Source organism: Salvia splendens, unplaced genomic scaffold (genome assembly GCF_004379255.2).
Source record: "Salvia splendens isolate huo1 unplaced genomic scaffold, SspV2 ctg75, whole genome shotgun sequence".
In the NCBI taxonomy this organism is placed as follows: domain Eukaryota; kingdom Viridiplantae; phylum Streptophyta; class Magnoliopsida; order Lamiales; family Lamiaceae; genus Salvia; species Salvia splendens.
Genome location: NW_024599422.1, coordinates 103,947 through 121,478, shown reverse-complemented (window position 1 = coordinate 121,478; position 17,532 = coordinate 103,947). Strand labels below are relative to the sequence as shown.

General features: G+C 38.0%; 3 protein-coding genes and 1 long non-coding RNA gene across 4 annotated transcripts; all 4 read right to left on the bottom strand.

The window, feature by feature from the left end:
• Positions 1-5,731: 5,731 nt before the first annotated feature.
• On the bottom strand, positions 5,732-7,323 carry LOC121791203 (glucan endo-1,3-beta-glucosidase 11-like). Its single transcript, XM_042189229.1, has 3 exons — positions 7,226-7,323; positions 5,997-7,027; positions 5,732-5,917 (listed from the first exon to the last, which is right to left on the bottom strand). The coding sequence occupies exons 1-3, from the start codon at positions 7,281-7,283 to the stop codon at positions 5,870-5,872; spliced, it is 1,137 nt and encodes a 378-aa protein (XP_042045163.1). The 5' UTR covers positions 7,284-7,323; the 3' UTR covers positions 5,732-5,869.
• An 882-nt stretch (positions 7,324-8,205) lies between these two features.
• On the bottom strand, positions 8,206-10,578 carry LOC121791204 (methyl-CpG-binding domain-containing protein 11-like). Its single transcript, XM_042189231.1, has 3 exons — positions 10,455-10,578; positions 10,276-10,360; positions 8,206-9,362 (listed from the first exon to the last, which is right to left on the bottom strand). Exons 2-3 carry the CDS (start codon positions 10,345-10,347, stop codon positions 8,436-8,438), a joined length of 999 nt encoding a protein of 332 aa, XP_042045165.1. The 5' UTR covers positions 10,348-10,360; positions 10,455-10,578; the 3' UTR covers positions 8,206-8,435.
• Positions 10,579-11,295: 717 nt separating this feature from the next.
• Positions 11,296-13,283, bottom strand: LOC121791205. Its single transcript, XM_042189232.1, has 3 exons — positions 12,593-13,283; positions 11,990-12,161; positions 11,296-11,623 (listed from the first exon to the last, which is right to left on the bottom strand). The coding sequence occupies exons 1-3, from the start codon at positions 12,653-12,655 to the stop codon at positions 11,553-11,555; spliced, it is 306 nt and encodes a 101-aa protein (XP_042045166.1). The 5' UTR covers positions 12,656-13,283; the 3' UTR covers positions 11,296-11,552.
• Positions 13,284-15,600: 2,317 nt separating this feature from the next.
• Positions 15,601-17,317, bottom strand: LOC121791207. The gene is made up of 2 exons (XR_006048493.1): positions 16,976-17,317; positions 15,601-15,909 (listed from the first exon to the last, which is right to left on the bottom strand). It is a non-coding gene; the product is annotated as an uncharacterized LOC121791207 (long non-coding RNA).
• Positions 17,318-17,532: the final 215 nt, after the last annotated feature.

Below are 17,532 nucleotides of genomic sequence, written 5' to 3'. Positions count from 1 at the left end.
GGAGACGAGAAAATGGATAGGATTATGTCTCACTAACAATTTCAAACTTTTTGATTGATTATTCCAAAACAATGGTACTATATACTAGTAATATTTGAAAATCTTAATTTTTTTATGTAAATGATACTCTCTCTCCGTCCTCGATTAATTGTCACTCTTTGACCGGGCACGAGTTTTAAGAAATGTAAAGAAAAATTTGTTGAAAAAGTTAGTGGAATGTGAGACCCACTTTTTTATATTGGATTTATAATAAAATGTGAGTGAAGTGAGTTAGTGGAATGTGAGACCTACTTACCATTTATAGTAAATATGAAGTGTGACAATTATTGAGAGACGAACCGAAATGAAAAAGAGTGACAATTAATAGGGGACGGAGGGAGTAGTAATCATGAAGAGTTACATGACAAAATTATAAGAAGATGTCATCCAATGAAACATCCATATTTGATTCCTAAGGGCATCAGTAACCCCGTCCCCATTTCCAGCCCCAAGTCCCCTCCACGTCATCATTCCTCTACAGTTGCGGCCCAGGCCCCAACTGCTGTAACCCTGCAGGTTGCGGCCCGGGCCGCAACTAATAAATGACACTATTCACAATTCCAACCTATTTTGAAAGTAAAATAAAAAACGCTGGAAATTTATAACACGGAAAATTTAATTTCATCGAATACTGCAAAATTACAACATAGAAATTTTAAAACTGAAAATAAAATACATAAAAACATAACGTCAATTCTGGAAAACGTTGTTGCGAGTCCAAATTTCTTCGATTAGATCGGCTTGGAGGCGAGTGTGTTGTTCCTCTTGGCGCATCGCAGCTGAACGAGCCATGACATTGCGGATGTCGTGAGGAAGGCCCTGCACGGGCGGCTCGGTGACAACGTAGTTGACAAAAATTTAGAATTTAAAATATAAAAATTTCGAATTTAAAATATAAAAAAAAAAATTTGGTTGTGGCCCGGCCCGTCACCGTGCAACGCTGGGCCGGGACGCGGGACTTGCGGCCCGTCTCCGTGCAACCCCGTCCCGGGCCGGGACTCGGGACGCTCCCCAGGCCGGTCACGCGTCACCCGGACGGGCCTGAGCCGTGCCGCCCTTCCGTGTAATGCATGGGACGGGCCGGGACTCGCAATTTGCGGCCCGGCCCCAAGGGTTACAGATGCTCTAAATCTCATTGTTACAAGGTATGCAATGCTAATAAAATACTCCCTCCGTCCGCGAATAGGAGTCCCGTTTTTTCATTTTAGTCGTCCGCGAATAGGAGTCCCGGTTCACTTTTACCATAAATGGTAATAGGGTCACACATTCAACTAACTCATTCCACTCACATTTCATTTAAAACTAATATATATAAGCGGGACCCTATTCCATAAACTTTTTTCTATTCACTTTTATTAACATTTCTTAAAACTCGTGCCATTAAGGAATATGACTCCTAATGGCGGACGGAGGGGGAGAGAGTACTTAATATAGAGGTTACATATCTTGAGCATGAATAAAATAAAAAGCAACATGAAAATGTAGTAGTAATATGTTTGGAAACAACTATTTGGAAGGTCCAGCCTCTCCATATCCCCTAGGAAGACAACCATATCCATCACCGCCGAGATCCGCCGGCCCCCGAAAATACTCATTCTCCATCCCACCCCAAACGCCGCCGCCCCGTAACCGTACCTCCCACCATCAAACCCCGGAGCAAATCCATACGCCTCATCAGACACCGGCGCAGCAAACAAACTCTCCCCACCTAACACACCACCGCCATCTCCCGCCGCCGCCGCCGCAGAGCTCGCGCCGCCATTATTGAGCTCTTCAACCCGCCCTTTAATCTTCTCCCTGAACGTCCGAAACCACTCTATCTGCTCCCTCACCTGCTCCGCGTCCAAGCTCTCCAACGGGAACTCCCACCACCCCATCTCGCCGCCGCCGCCGAGGTGCTTCTCCCTCCGCTCCTCCCGCTCCTGCTGCTCCACCACGTCGTCCAGCCGCCTGTTGATCTCGTGGATCCTCGTCTGCGGGGCGTCGCCGTCGCGGCGGCAGCCGTGGACGACGGAGTCGAAGTCCGGGGTGAAGAAGGAGTGCGGGATGCCCGACGGAGAGAAGATGATGGCGCCCACGTCCACGCCGCACAGCGTGCTCAGCTCGCTCGCCTTCTTGTACACGCCCACGCGCCGCTTCGAGAAGGAAACCAGGAGGTCGTCTTTGTTCTCGATCAGTCTGATCGGGATCTTCTGACGACCTCTTGTTTTCTTTTCCGACATTTTTTACTCTTAAAAAATATAAAGAAGGATATTGTTGCGCTAGGTTAGTAGAAGAAAAGGTAGTGATTCTTGAAAATATGGAGTGATTATTGTTTGGATTGTAGCATGGGATATATAGTGAGGAAAAGGTGGAAATTTTTATTTTTGAAAAATAGGATTAATTGTTGGTTACTCCTTTTTTTTTGTAAATGATACAATATGTTGTATAGTATTTTCATGATCCAATAAAATCTATGCTGTTTTCTTTGAATGATTTTTTTAATTTGAATTTCAATTACTAAAATGCATAAGTGTTGACTTGATTTGAATTTCGAAACATTGTCAGTGTTCTTGCAATCGATTACTCAAGTCGGTCAAATAAATTTATCACGTATACTTATTTTAAGAATTGTGTGTAACATCTAAATTCTGAATATATATTGCTACCAAATTGTGATGTCGAAAATAAAGTAACAATATTTGGCGGGGAATTCGAAATCGTGGTAATTGCATGCATTTAAAACAATTCAACTTGGTTACTAAAAATAATTTTTATGTTGAACAATATTTACTTCAAATATAATTGTACGCGATGCTACATTGCTTTTTTGGTTAGATGTAGAGTTTATAGTATTCAAAGACATGGGCGGATCCAGGATTTAAAAATCGTGGGGTCGGACGAGATAATTAATATAATAATATTATATATATTATAAAAATACATTACAAATAAAATTATCTTTGTTTTATCACGATAGTTGACTTTTACGAGTTCATATTTTTAACTTTTACGAATATTCATATTTTGAAGCTGGCCGAAATTTTATAATTGGAAATAATTGCAAACATATCTTCCAGTTGTTGATTGTGTTCAACATTAGCACCAGAAGAACAGATAAAACTCATGAGAACAGATACAAACTCAAGATATTTTTAAAATAAATTTATCCATTAATTTAATATGGATGGTAATTAAAATCAATAATAAAAAAACATAAGTATATAATTATTATATTCATAAAAAATAGGTCAAATAAATAAAATAAAAGTAAAAAAATAATAAAACATGATTAAAAGAATATCAATAACGCACCAATTTTTTGTGTGCAAAGTCTATGCCCCTCAAAAATCTTAATCTTAGTCTCCTACTATAACTTTCTATTTAATCAAAATAATAATTGGGTAGAAATATAGAATTTTTATTTATAAAGAAAGTTGTAACTCTTGTAATAAAGATAAAATTATTTAAAAAGGACAGTATTGACTGATTTTTTTAACTAATAAACTTAAATAAATTAGGAATTTATGTAAATTTGAGGGAAAATTAAGGAGGAAAAAAGTTAATACTACATGGCTTAGAAAATTATTGGCAGGCGAATTAAATGAAAAAGCAGTATTAACGGCGAGTGACCAGAGTCAATCAATTAGATTTTTTACTTATAGATTTTCTAACCCAACAATCAATAGGAGTATTAACCACTCCTCAGCCCAAAAATCAATATTAACCTCTATGTTCATCTTCTTCGTTGAGAATACATCAGCTTCTTCTGCAACCCCTCCCATTATCTATCTCTACTCTATTCTTATTAGTATTGTTCCTTTCTCCTCTTAGTTTTTGGAAAAGGCGGAAGGCTTCGGGTAGAGTTGAAGCTGGCCGTGGGGTCGGAGACGGAACTGCACCAGGTCAAAGGTCGAAGATGATGTTTTCCGGCAGTGTTCGGTGGACCGCCGGTGGGGTCGGCCGACCCCGCGCGATCCGCCGATGTTCAAAGACGTCTTGTAGTCTTGTACTCTCTCTAAATTATGTGATAAGCGTAGCTATAATTTTATCTAAACAGCCACAATTTTATCTAATCATGTGCAATAAGCGTAGCAATAAATTATTGAATTGCTAGTAGTATTATTTAAGGATCTTATAAAAAATATAAAGATAAGAATATAATGTTATTTAGAGTGAACTACGGTCTCCTGATTTTATGTATCCGATATGGGCCATTATTATTTTTTTAATATTAGTTATTAAATAATAAGGATCATAATACAGTGTATTCTAATTAATATTTACTAACATATATTAAAATTTAATTATAAAGAAGTAGTATATCATCAACTCTGATAATCAGTAATTAATTATATTTTAAATATTAAACGTAGAAGTAACTAAAGATCTGATTAACAGAATATGATCCTAAAATATTCATAAATAAACAAAATTAAAATTAAAATTGAAGGAAAAAATAAATCAATAGGGGCCAAAATATTTTTCCTCGTACTAATTTAACATTATCAATTAATCAACTAAAATGAGAAACAATATAATTAAATAAATATTTAAATTTTAAAATGAAAATAATAAAATTTTATTAGACAAGTAAAATTATAAAATTAAATAAATTTGCAATTAAAACAATATAAACATATACTCCCTTTCGTTCAATAATAAGAATCACATTTAGTGTGCGCACGAATTTTAAGAAATGTAAAGTATAGTAGGTTGAAAAAGTTAATGGAATATGTTGTCTACTTTTTTATATTGGTTTTATAATAGTATGTGAGTGAAGTGAGTAAGTGAAAATGTGAGAGATACTTATCATTTATGGTAAAAGTGAATATGTGACTTATTATGGAATGGACCGAAATGACAAAATGTGACTTTTCTTGTGAGACGAATAGAGTATTGATTATATAGTATTTTCATATCTCTACTAAAGAAAGCAATCAAACTAAGGAGTCAGTTTGCTTTCCATGAAATAGACGGTTAGTAAATTTTATGTGGATTACATGTGTTTGGTTTTCCAGCATTTATTAGTCAGTGGCCCAATAAAAGAATATAGATTTGAGCTAAAAGGGCCAAATTTTAGTCCAGCCCAATAGCTTAATAAAATTAAAAACACATTTATATTCATGTTGTGGAGGCGGTTCATCCAAACAGCTCCAAAATAAAAATATGCCGATAACAATTATCGAGAATTAAACTAAATAAATAGAATAAAATAAAATAAAACAAATAGTGTTAAAAGTGTATTAAACGAAAGTGAAACTTATAGGTGTTGCTAAGATAATAGCATTATGTGATAATTATACATTGTTCAATTGTTATAGAAATACTATATAATGCATTTGTTGACAAAAATTCTATTTATCAATATATACAAAACTGAATAAAAATGATCAAATTTCATCATCTGAACGTCATCGGAATATATGCAATTGAGATCTCGTTAAAATTCTTATAAAATTACCGTTAATTTGATATATTTTTTTCTAAAAAATAATTTAAATTGACAAATTTATGAAAATTAAAAATTTTGAGATGATATTGAAGAGAAAGAAATGAGTTAGCTTTAACTATCAGAATTACCTTTTATATTTATTATTTAATTATTTAAATTTAAAATATAATCTATTTGGTACTATTTCAACCACTAAGTCTTCTAATTTAATGACTAATAATTAGTCTTAATTTAAGATTGTTAATTAGTTTCCCATCATTCACAAACTAGTAGTAGTAATTAATTTTCGAATAATGTCCGTATCATATACAAAATGAAATAGAAAGAAAATACACGTCCCATGAAAACTCATTATGAACATGAGCAATGAATCAACCCAATTTAAGCCTTAATCAATCAGTTAATCACAACCCCAGCCACCACACAAATCACCCATATCCATGTCTGCAAACATCACAACACCAAACACAAACCCTCAGTAATCATAATGCAAAGGAAAAAAAAAACACAAAATTTTCCATACCTTAATAGAAGAGCCAAGAAAGGAGGAAGAAGCAGAGCTTGGAACAAGGCCAGTAAACCCAATATCATAAGAAGTGCTTCCATCCGCCTTAAACAACCCAAAGTTCCTCTCCGAAGTCGGCCCGGGCTTCGAATTCTCATTAAAAAGCGCGAAAACGTACGCCTTCACAGCCCTCTTCGGCCTATAAGGCGTCCCCTTCTTCTTCATTAGCCTCTTCTTCAGGTTCCCATTGTACGTCTTGGCGTTCTTCACTGTCGCACCGGCCTCGTTGTCGTCCCCCTTCGACGCCCACCCGGTCTCTGACACGATCACCTCCATCCGGTGAAAATCGACCTTCTCCAGCGCCGCGTAGGCCGCATCCACCATCGCGTCAAACATGTTGTCGTAATGCAGCTTGGTCTTGGCGTCGTAGATGCCTTTGTTCTTCTCGAAGAGGGCGTAGTTGAGGTCGATGTGGGAAGGGTCGCTTATGTAGGCGAGGAAAGGGTAGGCGTTGATGTAGAAAGGGGTGCCGATGTGGGAGAAGAAGCGGAGGAGAGGCCTCATGTAGGGGAGGAGGGAGTCCTTGAACGCCCCTGCTGAGGGGGGGAATGTGGTGGCGAAGACTGCGGCGGAGTGGGGGCTCGACACCTCGATCTTGTCGGCGAGGCTGAGCTGGCTCAGGGCGTTGTACACGTTGCGGACCGCGGGGACCAGGACCTCCCAGAGCTCGGGGTCCCCGCCCCCAAGGACCTCGTTCCCCACCGCGATCCCCGTGATGGAGGTGCCCGGGAGGAAGGGCTCGACGTTGGTCTTGACCCAGTCAACGGCTCGGTCCTGGTTGATGCTTATGTCGCGGAGGAACTGGTTCCCGAGGCCTACTATGATCTCGATCCCTGACCCTGAGAAGGCCTTTAGGACGCTGGGGTCCGCGTCGTAGATCCGGGTGTTTTTTATCTTGTTCGCCTTGAGGAGCGTCACGACACTTTCCGGTTTGGGGATGTTGTCCGCGAGCCGGCCGTAGTTCACCCCGAACGTGCCCGTGAATGCATCTATGCAGAGACAGATAATTAAGGACAATTAGACATTTTAGGTCAGATAACTTCAAGATAGATGAGTTATCTACCATTATAAACTGAATAATTCAGTAAATTCTTTTAGCAAAGTCATAACTTTATAATGAAAAGAAGACATGATCAAACTAATTAACTTGTTTAGAACTGACTAATCATGAGAGAGAGAGAGAGTACCATGCGATGGAAAACTAGATAGCAAAATGAAGAAGAGAAGGGGGAAATATGCAACCATCTTGGATTGAAAAGTAAAGAGAGATGGGCATCCAATTTGTAGTAGGACCACTATTAGAATATTGTTGATTTTCAAAGGTAGATTTCAATGTTGTAAACCTAGAATGCTTTGTCTGCAGGGTGATACCAAACTACAAATTAAAAGATTCCAAACCTTGATTCTAAGATGTGGTTTTCTGATCAAATATTGAACTTGGTTACCTTGGAATAAGATTCCTAACTTTTCATTGCCTTTTCATTCATCAATCTTGATTCACACTTTTCAACTTTCCTATTTGACTTTCGCCATAAACTTTACGAAGGTATCTCGTTGTTTTTACCTTAATTCTTCAATTTTACCATAAACATCATCTAACTTGCATGCACGAACCTAACATCGTCTATTTTTCTTAATACTCCCAGTTTTCTAAATATGGTAAGTAAATATTACAATTGAAGTATTGATACTTCCAATATATTTCTCCACAAAAAGCACCATCGAATCTAACTTACTTGCGCGAACCTAACATTATGTTGACATGCTTTTCTTAATTAGCTTTCGTACATCGCAATTTTATACATACATTTATAATTAAAAAAGGACTTCAGGTACCATCTTTAATAACACAAACATAAATTTAACAAGAAAAATCCTTGTTATATTTCCAAATCTTGCTACAATTTGACCTACATATCATTTTTTAGTTTTGAATTTAAAAGACTAACCCCACGCTAAACTAATAATTTTAGACACGGATTAGATAAAATCTAACTAATGACCTTAGTTTATGAAACTCAATATAAGTTTAAACTTTAATTGAGTTTCATAAACAATCACACAAAATACAAAATTCTAAAAACAGAAATAAAAGATCTATTTCAGATCTTCCAGTTGAAAGACTCATCATGCCTAACCACTGCTGCAACGATCAACAATCAAAAGCTAACATAATAGCCAGCCGCATCGAAGTCGGGCCGGAGTGGCATGGCATAATATAACATGATATCCACAGCAACAGAATACACAAAAGCTACGAATGTCAAATGTAAAACATAACCAACTCCCTATCTCTAACAGCATCTAGTTACATTAAGATTACAGTCATCCAAGTTTGGAGTATTTTCAATATCAGAAAAAAGGTACCCGACACTTCGATGCCTACATTAACAACATTTAACAACTAATGGGAGTTGGAGACGGATGATGTGGCGATTGGTTCACCTTGCTGTTATCCATGGACTCCGCCTTCAGATTATTACCTTGTTCCTGTTCCTGCACGCTCGTTTTGATACCGCCTTCCTGGATCCCGTTCATTTCCTGAGTAGATACGCGTGGCCCCCCATTGGCCACCTGCGCTTCAGCTCCATTAGTTGCTCCCTGTTCATTTTCATTGGGCTTATCCGGGGTGGCAAGCTCAGAAGATGCGTGGGGAGCAGCCTCAGATACAGGTTCCACCACATTCTCGTGTTCAGCTTTTTCACCTTCGTGAGAAGCATCTCCAGTGCCATTATCTTTCACATCATCCTTGCCATTCGTATCGGGTTTAACATCCTTGGCATCACTCTGCACATCAGTATCAACTATGGCATCCTGTTCGCTCACCTTAACAGTTTCCTCCTGCAGTTTGTCTTCACTACCGACTTTGGTTTCTTTATCTTCACCGGCCCTGTCTTCAGTTACAGCATCTTGCTTTCCATCAACTTCCATCCCCTCAGCTCCTTTTTCTGCATCTTGATTTCCATCAGCTTCCTCTTTCGCAGCTTCCTTTCCTGCATCTGGCTTTCCATCAACTTCAGTCCCCTCAGCTTCCTCTTTCCCAGCTTCTGCCTCTTTCTCTTTCTTAGTTATCGATGATCTTTTGCGCCGTTTCATTTGTGGCTCAATCTCCAAAGATGTAGGACTTGACTTCACCTTCTCACTGATCCTAGCAGATCTCCTTGGCGTCTCACCGGTACCCCAGTCGAATTCTGATATTGCAGGATTTCCCTCGTGGGATTTTAAGTACTGCTCCAATTGCTTGCGGCTGCTGATCTCCTCCCCAGTAGGTGCAACAAATACAATCTCATTTTTCCGGGGAGTTCCACCCCTTTTCGGTAAGTACTGCAAAATATATATCACAATATCAGGACCTGCTATAAAACAAAACCAGGCAGCAATCTCCTACCGTCTCATGCCCTTCCATAATTCAATGCCATGTTCATACATAATAATCACCAAATTCTCATCCATTTCGGTTTTCAACAAGCTGGTTTTGTTCAAATGAAAACATACCATCTTGGCCGTTCAAATGAAAACATACCATCTTGGCCGATATGCGAGTCAGGTTGAACTTAACAAGCATAAAACAACTATCCGGGATCCAAGAAATTAGGCTATCCTAACAAGCTCAATTCAAGTCACCCAAGTAGAATTCAACAAACCTACAACATACCCTAAACCAGACAAATGAAATCACAGTGATGTTCATAAACAGCTAACAGGGTTAATAACAAAACTGGAATTGTAAGCAGTCAACCCATGCCTCAACCATCAGCAAGAAAGCAATTCTTCGTGTAAAACGCTGTTTAAACATGGGTTCCAAGACAACTGTTTTAGCCCATAACTACAGAAAATTATCATTACAAACTAAAAGTATCAACAAAACAGTCCTAAGATAACAAAAAAATTAACAAAATTTAAAAGAGAGAAACTAAAAAATCAAAATTGTTTCCGCAAAATGGGAAACTACATAGGTAAACCCATCCTAACACCAAAATAGGAGTATACCATGTAAAACGAATTACAACTAGTGGCTACAACATGGTTGAAAGAATATCGCAAATTAGTAAGAACTGGTATAAATTAAACCCTAATACCAGAAACACAGGGTAACCGCAACCGCACGAGAAAATACAAGCAAACAAACACTAAACAAGGAAAGGCATAGCAAAATTCAGCCAAAAAAACTTAGAAAGTGAGCTCTATGAAAGTCAACAGCAAGCAAAATAGCTACAAAATTTAAGGAAAAGAGTACCAATTTCTTCCAGGAAGCAGGAGCAGGGAGCTCCACCGACACAACTTCGTCACTGCGCTGAATCTCCGGCATAATTCTCGTGTACCTACGCAACCAAATCCAGGTGAAGTTACGAGCGGAAAGGTGAAACAAAACAAAGCAGATAGAAAAAACCGGTCGCAGTGAGAAGCTTCAGCTACCTCTTCTCTGCTTCTCTCTCTCTCTCTCTCTCAAACTAAACAAAAAATGTGCTCCAAAACTTTACCGCCACGACGCCTTATTTCGAGATAATGCTAAAACCACCTCAAAAGGAGCAAAGAGATATTTTACGTGGGACACGTGGCACCCGCGAGAGTCGTGGATCTGACCGTTGCAGACAGTTTGTGATTGCCTCGTTTGGTAAGAAAGTTCTCGAGCGGGTGTGCTGGGACACGTGCCGCCCCACTAGAAGGGCTGTGACGATCTAACGGTGATATCCCGGTTTACTTTGCTATATCACTCCCTATCTTAAATTTTCGTTTGTCAGCTGCTGCGCCACGCTACATGACGGGGAGTGTGTGGGACGGGAGATTATGGAGTGTAGGATTTTGGGTGAGTGAGATCACGCGCGATGGGTGAGAGTGGGGAAGAGAAAGATCGTGAGTCCCGATAACGTTCCTGAAATGGTGAGTAAATTGGATTGGATAATGAGGTTTGAGGTCCGGATGAGATTGTTCAATGGTGGGAATATAGCGGTGAGATGCAATGGATAATGCTATTTTGGTGGCATGATGACGTGGGGGGTCGATATTTGGGCCGGGCTATGGGGTTAGGATTATATTTGGGCCTGGCTTCAATTGGGTTAGATGAGTTCAGCCTCACCTCATTCATGGTTATGTCTCTATTGAGTTCATTAATTATTTAAAATGTATGTACGGAGTAGTATTACTTATGGATAATTAAATTTGATTGTACCCTTAGGGCGCCCCATTGCTATTGAGTTCAAACACAATGAGTACAATTATTTGTTTCGATCATGAACACATGACACAAAAGCGCAAAGACTCAAAAAACTCCGAAATAATTGCTGGCAAAGTTAATTATTTCTCGCATAATTTTTCACTATATACAACACGAGACTGTTACACAAAGCTCATCTATATAGCAACCTCTTCACGTATACACACACTTATTGAGAGAGACTGCATTAGATCAAGAAGCTGCAGCAAGAGGAGGCCAATGAGATTCAGTAATGATGAATTCAGAAGGTGACGTATGACTTCCCGCTGCATATTGGTTGTTTGAGGCCTTGGCCGCCTCTACGTCATTTTCTTCTTCCTCATCGTCGTCAGCATCCCACAAAAACCGAGCGTACGAAGCCAGCACAAAACTGTCACAAGATTGACATCTCCTGAGTTTCAGCAAATAAACACAGTGCAAAACAGACATGTCTACGATAAACCATTCTTTGATCATGTTGACATAAACAAAACTCAAGAAAAATGACTCTTCATTCATGCATATATCAAATTATATCCACATTTTCACTAGATCAACTTTAAGTTGTGTAACACTAGGCAAACGGGAGGAGCTTTTAACTAACTACCGATATTATTTGAAGTAGCACGGGATCAAGGTTTATCGTGCGTCAGAGAAAAAACAAAGGAGAGTTTTCCTTGTTACTAAAACTACAAAAGATTCTGAAGTTGCAACAAAGAAAAGCATGTAATCAAGAAACAAAGAATCAGATTCTCACCAGTCGTTGGGGTCGGTTTTGACAGCTTGATCAAATAAGCCTCCGCTCGAGCAGAATCTCCATGAGTCTGCCATAACAGATCAGCATAGTGTGATAACACATTTCCATCAGCAGGGTTAGCCAAAGTAGCTCTTTCGTAGAACTGCTCTGCTTTTGTGAAATCTGCTTTAACCTACAAATCAAATTATTGTGTACAAAATCAATTCCATTATTCATCAACGAAAACAACAATGGTAACTACATCATTATAAGACACGATACTAAAGAAGAAGCCTTCATCAAACTCAAACTAAACACTACATCAAAATGAATCTTCATGAACAACAGAGTACAATAAATGTGTGTTAATTAACTTAATCATATAGTTTGTGTTAATTACTGATCAAAACTATTCACAGAAGGTAAATTATACAGAAACAATACAAGCAAATTTACTAGAAATTACAAGTTTCAGATCAGTTTCTTTCTAACTAGGCTGTTTGATGTTTAACTCACACCACGCACATATTGCAAAACTACGTGTATGTGTGAAAATCGACAAACATAGCATCAATGAAATCTAATTTCATTAAAAATAGTAAAATCAAACAAGTTTAATGTTACCTTCTTCAAGTAATTAGCATAATTAGCTAAAAACAGAGGATTTCCAGGGTTAGCATCGATCATCGTCTCATAATACGCCTCACTAATCCCACGGCCCGGTCCCGGCCCGTCGTCCCGCCCTCTCCCACCACCGCCATACGATCCTCTACTTCTGACAACTCCGCCGCCGCCGCCGCCGTCCCCCGTCTCCTGCAGAGTCCTCTCAGATGGAAGAGCATGATCCTCCGTTGCCGCCGATGCCGTCGCCTCGCCCAAGCCGGAGCTCGACAGGAAAAACGACACTGCCTCCCTCCTATCCTGGATCTTCACCGGATCGGGCGGAAGCTCTTCTTCGGTTTCAGCGGTGCTCTAATGCATGAGTCGAACGCGATCCGCGTCGGAGAGCTGCAGTCGCAGGACGCCGAGAAGGAGACGGATCTGGTCCGTAGCAGCTGAGGCAGGGAGTCGGGCTCTGATGCGGAATTTGGCCATGAATGCAGAATTGGTGATGATGAGCTTCTGAGTAGCATTTCTATTCCTTGTAGCGCGAATTTGATTTTTGTAGTGTCAGTTGAGAGCTTTAGTGGTTTATTTGGTGGTTTTGGAGGCGGAGCTCCGCCGCGTTGTGGTGGAGAGGCGGAGGTGAGGGATTTATATAAGGAGAGATTGGAATTTTGTGGGGAAATTGTAAAAAATATTTGAAGTGGATGACTATGATTTTTGTACTACTACTACTAGTATTATATAAATTCATCGATTATACATCAATACTATATTTTTTCTATCTTGATATTACGTCGTTCTGTGAAATATCTTTGTTCCTATTATAAAAACTAGTATTAGCATTTTTCTGTGGGATTCATAGTTATTTAATTCTAAATATTGATAAAATGGTAATTAATCGACGATCCGAAAAAGAGATCTTACTTAAAAAGAAATATAAATTCATCAATTTTATTTATAATGAAAATTCAATATTTCAAGTGAGGCAATCAAAAATGATACTCCTACATTTGCCTAAGTAAGATGTCACACATTTTTCATAATTTATTTCATAAAAAATGTAACACTTTTTTTAATAAAAATTCTCCACATTAAAATATAAAAATATATATATCTTTTCATTAAATAAACACAAAATAAATATTCTAAAATTTTGTGTCATCACCTTAGGTGATATCTACCTCGAGTAAATAGTAATAAGAGTAAATATGGAATGTAATAAAGGGATAAAGGGATTATTAAAATAGTTTTGCATATGTATCATCTCACTGGAGAAAGCAATTTGTGTCTGAGTCAAAATCACGTTTATTTCCATATGTTAAATTTAAATTCTATGATTCAGTTTCATCCTTAGCAACTCATCTTTTGTGGTGAGTAAATATGATAGTTGTTGAATCTTCAACGTGGACTAAAACTCTCGGTAATAAAAGGTGATAATGGCGGTGGCCGCAACCGGTTTAAGTTCACCGCAGATTCACTAAAATGGTTGGCGAGTGGTCTGATTTAATTGACAGCGGAAAACATTCCTAATACTTATTTATACAGTCCATTTTTCTCACCTCAACTATAACTTGTCTTATTAATTAGTACACTTTAAAACAATGTTATTGAAATTGGATGGATAAGGAAATTAATGAAGTTATCTATCCGGAGTTTAATTGGTGGATCAGCTTATCGGCTTTTAAAACGCTAGTTCAAAGTTTTGGCGTGAATAAAATAATTGAAGAAAGACTTTCTTTAATATTCTTATCTCATTTGTGGGTCGTACTTATGTTTAGTAGCCCTAGTTTAGTTGTTTGGTTGAACAAATTCTTTATAATATATTAATTTTAAATTGATGATATGATATGATAATGTCTTATATCTCACCAATAATTTGTAAGTACTCAGTAAAGCAAGTGGTCAACAAGTAAAATATTAAAAGTTGGGTAATAATGATAACCTTGTATAATCAATGGTGGTTTACGACCTTCGCATCAACATCAATAGTATATACAAATGCGATAGAAGCCTACAATAACAATGGTGAATAAAAGAAACCACAAATAATCCACACGCATATATGTTATTCTTATGTTTGTAAATAACTCAAACATCACAATAATTGGTCACAGATCAAGTTGCAGGCCAAATTCCTCAATCAATCCAAATCAGGTTGCAGTAGTTATTAAATTCGAGATAATATTGTTTAATGCACGAGATAAAATGAATGGGACAAATTCACCGATTTTTTTAGAATGATCAAACCTTATGCTTATTGATGATTATCATGTTTTTTAAAAAGGTAATAGAGCATTTCATAGTTTTGCAGTTTCATGATTTCTCCTCGGCCTGTTTGCTCAAAAAAATCCAGATCCTCATTACTCCAAATAGAAATTTATAGAAGTTTCATGAGATAAAATCCACGCAAATACCCCTGTGTATCAAATATTCGTCTTGTATTATTATCCAGATAGAATCCAAGTTGTGGACCGAATCAGACCATCAAATATTCACTTATATTCAATAGTTTAAAAAATACTACTAATGAAAACATGACTAAACCAATGATATTTCAGCTACCTGAGATGATGGGCCTCCCGAATTCTGTTTCTTTCCTATTGATCGCCCAAAATCAAGAGGAAGTGAGAACTTCACTGGATCAAGTAAATCATAATAATATAGCCTTATATTATAATAAGTACATCTAAAAATAAGGTATTTACCTGATGAAGTGCTGAATACGAGGCCCCATCTTGTTTGTTTCTTGGTAACTTGATCACCCCCGGATTTGTCACCAATAAGCCTAAAGCCAGAGCTGGTGTTGTGAGATCAAGATCACTATCCAAAATTCCATGATATGTGTGCCCTGATCCACGGCATTGCATTGGCTAAAGATCTCCTAACCAGAGCATTACCTTGTCGAAAAGCAAAAATGTAACATGACAGAATAACGGCAATTTATCTAACCAGAGAGCATTTATACTTGCTGCTGTTATTTTCTAAAAACATGCATATAATGGCAGTTCCAATTACTCAAGATCAAGTTAAAGCAAAGGTAAATATAATAAATTTGGTGGATCTATAACCTCAACTTCGTAATATACAATAATATCATTATATTGTAACCTCAAATCTGACTGCTCATAGTCCTACCACTCAATACCCCCATTCTACGCTAACTTGTAGTATAAGTATATATCCACAACACATAACCTAATGGAGTTATTTCCTAAATCGAGGGCCCTTGTCTGATCTGCCACTATTTCCTCGATCCCATGCGCAAGACCAGAAGAAAAGTGACATCCAGAATAGCACGGCAAAGAAAATCTGCAGAGTATCCTTCGGTGATTCACCTGATTAACATATCAAAAGTTATTCCCATTAGGAATTAGAAATAGAAAATTAACGAAATGGGACCATCAACGTAAAAGAGCCTACAATTTGAAAACGAACATTTTATTTGTAGCACGCGATAATACGGAACATGATAATCAAGACATTGTCAAGTGAAACTGTATACATTCAATGTGTGAAAGGACGGAGAATTATATGATCTCCACTTTACAAGCATGATTCCAATAATGAGTGTCCTTAGGTCAGGTAGAATGTTGAAGAAGATTCTAAGAAATTGCTTTTGGACAAGAGGACACGACACTAGCTCCAAAAGAAGCAATATGATTTTTTCAGCAGTTACTCTCAAGAGTTTATAGAATGTCTAAGATCCCATCTGAGGTAGAAAAATAGAACACTTTATGGAAATCAAGACTTATTGTAAGTCTGCAACCATATTACACACAAGCCGACGAATGCTTTTAAAGAGACATGGTTTTACTTTTCTTAAGCAGGCCTACGACAGTCGACCATCAAAATCCAACACTCAACCACATATCAGATGACTACAAAAGTTTCAAGGCGCTGATGGCATCGAGCATCACATGTTGGGCTAGAACAGGTTTGGCACCGACAAGAAATATCCATTTTGTGTGATTACTAGTGGAATTTAATCCAGGGAATATGTATTGGAAGAGCATGGTGGATTTATCAATCATTTCTACCACCTAAACTATGGAGTCTACAATTTTGGAGCGTTTTTTCCTCCATCTAAAGTTCTCAACAATTAACCAAAGAACTTCTCGAAGCCCTCATTTCGTCAAGCAAAATGCAAGGAAGTAGGCTCAAATTTACTTTCATAAATCAGAATATCTACCAGAACATTAACGAAATCGACTAATTAACTACTGATTACTAAATCAAATCAATACTATCATTCAATTTTAACAATAGACCCCAATAAGTATACAATTAATGACTACCCTCTCAAAAATTGACATTTTGTGTGTTTTCTATATATACAGGCATGCGTAGGCGTATGTGAGAGAGAGCAAATTTCGAAATCATATTAAATTCTGACGATACTACCTAAAGATGGAGGTAGCTGATTCTCCGGCGGCGGTTCGGATGGCGAACTGGTGGCGCAGCAACGGTGGAAGCGAGAATCGCGCTTGAATAAGGGAAATGAACGGTGGAGATTGGTTGAAGGTGAGGAAGGTGAGCTGAAACTCATGAAATGGCTTGTTGTGATAGCTGAAACATAGTTCGGCGGCGAAGGGCGGCAGTGACGGTAGTGAACGGTAATCGGAAAGGGGGAAGACGACATGGTTGGTTGCAGATTTCTCAGTACTCTTTCAATGTTGTGTTTAGTGGTTAAGATTTTGTATTTCCAAGATAATGGGCCTCAAATTGGGCCTCAAAGAAACCTCTTTCTTAATTTATTTTTTGTTTTGAACAAATGATTTAGGGAAGAAGTTGATGAGATATACGTAATTTATAGTAGTTAGAGCATCTCCAATAGCACTGGACGTCAAATAGCCATCAAATAGCATTCACACTGCCACATCATCAGCACTACAATTCTCCTGCCACATCAGCTTGCCACATCAACTGGACATCAAATAGCCCTCACATAGCCTTCACAC

Excerpts from the sequence above, each read along its gene's own strand:
- LOC121791203 (XM_042189229.1), bottom strand. The coding sequence starts at position 7,283 with ATGGTTGCATATTTCCCCCTTCTCTTCTTCATTTTGCTATCTAGTTTT. Across the intron at positions 7,028-7,225 it reads ATCTAGTTTTCCATCGCATG|ATGCATTCACGGGCACGTTC; the intron begins GTACTCTCTCTC and ends GTCTCTGCATAG. Across the intron at positions 5,918-5,996 it reads TTCTTGGCTCTTCTATTAAG|ACATGGATATGGGTGATTTG; the intron begins GTATGGAAAATT and ends TGATGTTTGCAG.
- LOC121791204 (XM_042189231.1), bottom strand. The coding sequence starts at position 10,347 with ATGCCGGAGATTCAGCGCAGTGACGAAGTTGTGTCGGTGGAGCTCCCT. Across the intron at positions 9,363-10,275 it reads CTGCTTCCTGGAAGAAATTG|TACTTACCGAAAAGGGGTGG; the intron begins GTACTCTTTTCC and ends TATATTTTGCAG.
- LOC121791205 (XM_042189232.1), bottom strand. The coding sequence starts at position 12,655 with ATGATCGATGCTAACCCTGGAAATCCTCTGTTTTTAGCTAATTATGCT. Across the intron at positions 12,162-12,592 it reads ATGCTAATTACTTGAAGAAG|GTTAAAGCAGATTTCACAAA; the intron begins GTAACATTAAAC and ends TTTGATTTGTAG. Across the intron at positions 11,624-11,989 it reads AAAACCGACCCCAACGACTG|TTTTGTGCTGGCTTCGTACG; the intron begins GTGAGAATCTGA and ends ATCTTGTGACAG.